This window comes from Phaethon lepturus, unplaced genomic scaffold (assembly GCF_000687285.1).
Source record: "Phaethon lepturus isolate BGI_N335 unplaced genomic scaffold, ASM68728v1 scaffold47601, whole genome shotgun sequence".
Taxonomy (NCBI): Eukaryota; Metazoa; Chordata; class Aves; order Phaethontiformes; family Phaethontidae; genus Phaethon; species Phaethon lepturus.
Window position 1 is genome coordinate 290 of NW_010520726.1, and position 4,731 is coordinate 5,020.

Here is a 4,731-nt window from a genome sequence, read left to right on the forward strand (position 1 = left end):
TGGCGGCGCGTTACATGCTTCACAATACAAAGATGTTCCCTGAAAATCCAAAATTCAAATTTCAGTGCGTGTTCCCGGCCTGGGATGAGGTCAGGAGCTGCTCCGTGTGTTGTTACGGGCAATACACAAGCAAAGCCGGGTTTAGAAACCTCTCTTCTAAAGGGGAGAGTCCTTTTCCGTCTGTTGTTGGACCCTTTTTTTTTTTTCTTTCCCCACTTATAGAAGTGTCTATAGGTGCATTTGCAACTTTCATACATGGCCTGCTCGAAAAGATTTTACAGCGTTTAAATGTGATGGTTGCCAAAACTGTTTCGCTATCACGTAGTTGAGTAGTTGAGGACCTATGTCCTCTCGATTCACTGTCTTCAGCGAGTCAGTTACAGGACTGTTGGCAAGAACTGTGTTCACAGACAGAGTAGATGGGCCAGGGGAAGTGGGGAAAATTTCACAGATTTTCCAAATGTATTCTGGAGAGATAATGACGATGCTACAGAATAAAGAAATCTCCCATCTTCAAGGAAACTTCAAGAATTAATGTTAAGGCTTTGGGCACTCGGCTTTGACCTTGCTGTTTATCTTTGAAAGACCAAATCTTAAGAACAAAACCAAAGAGTGAGCCTCTAAGTAGAGCACCTAGCTTAAGCTCCTAGTTCTGATCATAGGAATGCATTGTTGAGACGATGAATTAGTTAATGCTGAAAGAGGAAAATTTTTTTCCTGTCTTAATTTACGTTTTTAAAAACATGTTTGTTTGTTTTCCTGCTCAGCTCCCCACGCCTTGTAAATTGTGAATTTCTCTTTTGGCTATGCATGATAAGAAATTGGTTTCATTCTGTAAGTGTGTTAATCATCCTGTAGCTTATCAAAGTGCAAATGCCTTAGTTTCTAAAGGGGTTGATCTTAAATAATTAGGATGATCTGACTGTTGCAGCTCTTTAATTTCATAAACTGAACTGTGGGTTTAATGTGACGCTTACTGTGGTCTCACCCTAAAGTGAACAATAAGGTGAAAAATTAGTTTTGAGGGAGAAATTGGGTGGCGATTATGTTGTTGTTCCTCATTTGTAGGGACAAAGGTCTCAATACTGTGATTAAAACCCCAAACTGGCTACTGCTCAGGGCTAGGTAAAATATACACGAAAAGGAGCATTTTAGGGACCAAGATGTGCTGATTTGCAGCAATGAAATATTTTACGGCTGGGCCGTCAGGGTTGATCATTCATTGCATGAAGTTGGAACAAACCTGTGCACTCTGGGCGTGGAGATGGTAGCGAGGCTCGGCCCCAGGAGGCACAGCCAGCATGTGCTGCACACAGAGCTCTCCCTGGGCTCTGCTGGGTCGGGGTGACAGATCAGCTCTGTTCCATGTGTTGTGTGTGGCCCCCCTTCCCCCTCCCAGCTTTCGCTAACCCTTCTTGTCTTCTGATTGCATTGATCCTCTGTGAGGCTGTGCTTCTGCTTGGGCAGGGCAGCTTCTGTATTAAGAGATCAGAGCTGGCTTTCTCCCAGCCTATGTGAGTGGATTTGGTGTCAAGGGCAAGGAAAGGCAGCTGCTGCTGGCCCAGAGCACCACCCACCCACCTGTTTGCTCGTGAAAGTGTTATTGGCCCCAGGTGAGGCTCCTGCCTTTCCTTCTAAGAGTCCCCAGAGCACAGAAACCCTAAACATGCTCCCTCAGGCCCAAAGTGTAGTGCCTGCTGGAGAGCTGTACTCACCCCATGCATCAGGGAAGTGTCCTTCATTCTTGTTACGATTCCCTTCAATTTGTATGTAGGACTCAAAACTCAACTTCCTATTTCAGGCAAGTTTATACATGAACTTAAATTAGAATGTCATCTGATAAGGCACAGTTCCCGCATCCACTGTCTTATGACAGCTAAACAGATCTAATGAGCAATGATCATTATAGTGGGTACAGTGAGTGGCCCTTGACTAAGTGAAGGATAGTGCATAGCTTCTGAGGGCAAAAAGAGAAAGAAAAAAAACCTGTTACTGGTTTTCAGGAATTTAGACTCCTCTTTCAAACTTAATTTAATTCTTCTGGAGAAAGAGTCCCTTTAGGAGCAGCCAAAGTTTAATCAGTAACACAACAGCGATTTAGCTCAGTTCTCAGTATCTTAGTCATACGGGGAAGCTGCTGCAACTGATTAGAAACCCCATTTCATTGAAATATTGCATGGAAGCATGAAAATTCCAGTGTGGAAAGGCAACAGTCATTTCATCATTTTAGATCCCATGTTAACGCATCACCAACTCTCACATTCAAAGCCTTTTTAGAGAAATTTAATAGTTGGGGGACTAATAACCACCCACAACCCTTAATTCTGAGTGATTATTCTGAACACAAATTAACAGATCTGGGCCATTACTACTGAGAACTGAGTCATCCATAAGGGTGGGAGGAAAAAAAAAAAAAAGGAACACTCCATGGGAATGTCTGAGGATTAACTGCTTTTGTGTAGGTTTTCAAACACTCTGTCAATAGTATCTCCTCTGTAATAAATTACTTTCCTGGTTTCTTTCACACTGTTTACAGGCAGATCACTTAGAAGTTTGGAATATACACTCAAATAAGATTTTCCAGGTTACAAGAATCATTATTCACTTCAGGTAATTTTATTCTTCATATTCTCTACATACTTGAATTTTTTACTTGGTAAAGTCATAACATAATGTAGAAGTACTTAAAAAACCAAAACCACAACACAAGTCAAAGCCAGCAAACAATTGGTCCCCAAAGAATAAAGCAAGCAATCAGTTCAATAAACACACTTGATTTATTTTGTATAAAAAGGGTTAAGTTTACAACTAAACTTTTATAAAAAGTTTAGCATGATTAAGTACATCATTACACTTTTTGCAGAAATGTAAATTTCTGCCACTATACAAGAAAACTCTAATTAAAGAGTTCACAAGGTTTCACTCATATATATATTTATATATAAATATATACACAGCATTCAGCCCTAGGTTTGTGTCAAAAAGGTAACTTCTGACCACAAGACTCTCCTAAAAAAACTGAACACTGGATCCTTCTGGTACTCACGCTCCACCTTTGGAAAAAAAGGCAAAGTCTGCTTTAAAATGGGCAACTCCTTGTGAGATTTTTGTTTCGCTCCCCACGTTGGGAATAGTATATAAAGGAAGCCTTCCAACTAGGGAAAGGGTATTTAAGAGTCTCTTCATAAATAACTAGGTTCAGTCCAAGTTGAAGAATGGGGTGGGGATAAAGATCTTGAATTTTTTTTTCTTCTTTATTAACTTTAAAAGGTCCATTTTAGTTAGATGTGGATTTTCCCCTCCAGATACAGCTGAAAAAGAAATTCAGCACCTCAAAAAAAAAAAATCCTGTAGACATTTTCTTGTGCAAAAAAAAAAACCCTCAGTGGAACACCTGCAAGAGATTGAAGAGAGGCATATTTAGGAGAATGCTAACAGGGCAGAGATCCGGACAGACTGGCGCCAGAGAGGAAGCCACAGTTTGAACATTTAACCAAACACTCAGAGATTGGGCAAACCCTGGCGTCCAGATGCAACACATACACGCTCACACACTCGCTCTCAAGAGCGCAAATTGAACATTAAAATAACATACACTCAAGGGAAAGGGTAGAAAGAGGGTTCTCAGTCCAATCTCGATTTAGATCTCCGTAAACGCAATGCTGTAAGAGGCAGACTGGCGCCTCTGAGCCATTATTTGATTAAAAGCAGTCATTTAACAGATAGCGCCGACAATCCCACATCACAGAATTTAAGGAATTGTGCCAAGATTCCCAACTTAATCAGTCACTTTGGCCCGGGAAGTTAAGACTACAAGAACAGATAACGAAAGAACTTGCATTAAGCAGCGAGTGGTATCAGGGCAGCCTGGGCTACCTAATGAGCCTTGGCAACAAACACCGCTTTGGACTTCAAGACTCGGTCCAACTTAATTTCTTACAGATTATGAAGTCATCTCCGAATCAACGTCTAGGACCGATTTTTAGAAATACCCACCGCATTTCCTTTCCTGAGGGAGGCACTTTTTACCTGAAGTTTAGGAAAAAAAGTACAAAGATGCGCGTACTCACCGTTTGGTTCAGCCACAAAGTGCTTTGCTGTCGGTTGACATGAGCTCCGAGGGGAACTCGGACGCCTGCGGGGAGGAAGAGAAACACCACAAGGGTAAGGGGCAGGACAGAACTCCCCCGGGTCTCGAAACGCGGGCTACAGCCCCCCGCCCTGTCACCTCGGGCCGTCCCTTCAGCGACCACCGCGCTCCGCCCCGAGGAGGCTGCTAGCGGCGACTGAAACGCCCCAATCTAGGTCAGCGAGAAGCCGGGCGGCGGAGGGGCCGCGGGGGAAGGCGTTTACCTGTAGCGAGAGGATGCTGATGTCTGTGTTTAGGGTGGTCAGAGGAGTTCTGGAGGAAGGGTTTTGCCCAGGTCTCTGGTGGTGGAGGCTGACGATGCTGGGGTGAGAGTCCAAGGCGATCTGCAGGTCCAGGATGTAGTCGATAACGTGCTGCAGAATTTCCATCTTGCTCACTTTCTTGTTCTGCGGGATGCTGGGCACCAGCTCTTTCAGCTTGGAGTAGCAGTCGTTCATGTTGTACAGCAAGCTCATAGGGTCATCCACGGGGGTTTTGCTCCGGGAGATGCCCAGGTTGTGCTCCGAGAGACCGTTTTTCCTGACGGACCGCACCGGGCTGAACGCTTTCATGCTGGAAGGCGGGCGGAAAGCTCGGGTTAC

At 43.8% G+C, this 4,731-nt stretch overlaps 1 protein-coding gene across 1 annotated transcript; it reads right to left on the reverse strand.

Moving 5' to 3' along the window:
- Nucleotides 1-2,597: 2,597 nt before the first annotated feature.
- ID2 (inhibitor of DNA binding 2, dominant negative helix-loop-helix protein) lies at nt 2,598-4,720 on the reverse strand. Its single transcript, XM_010297475.1, has 3 exons — nt 4,354-4,720; nt 4,071-4,135; nt 2,598-3,394 (listed from the first exon to the last, which is right to left on the reverse strand). The coding sequence occupies exons 1-2, from the start codon at nt 4,699-4,701 to the stop codon at nt 4,079-4,081; spliced, it is 405 nt and encodes a 134-aa protein (XP_010295777.1). The 5' UTR covers nt 4,702-4,720; the 3' UTR covers nt 2,598-3,394; nt 4,071-4,078.
- Nucleotides 4,721-4,731: the final 11 nt, after the last annotated feature.

Coding starts and splice junctions, on each gene's coding strand:
- ID2 (XM_010297475.1), bottom strand. CDS start 4,701: ATGAAAGCGTTCAGCCCGGTGCGGTCCGTCAGGAAAAACGGTCTCTCG. Junction 4,136..4,353: donor TCAGCATCCTCTCGCTACAG/GTAAACGCCTTC, acceptor TCCTCCCCGCAG/GCGTCCGAGTTCCCCTCGGA.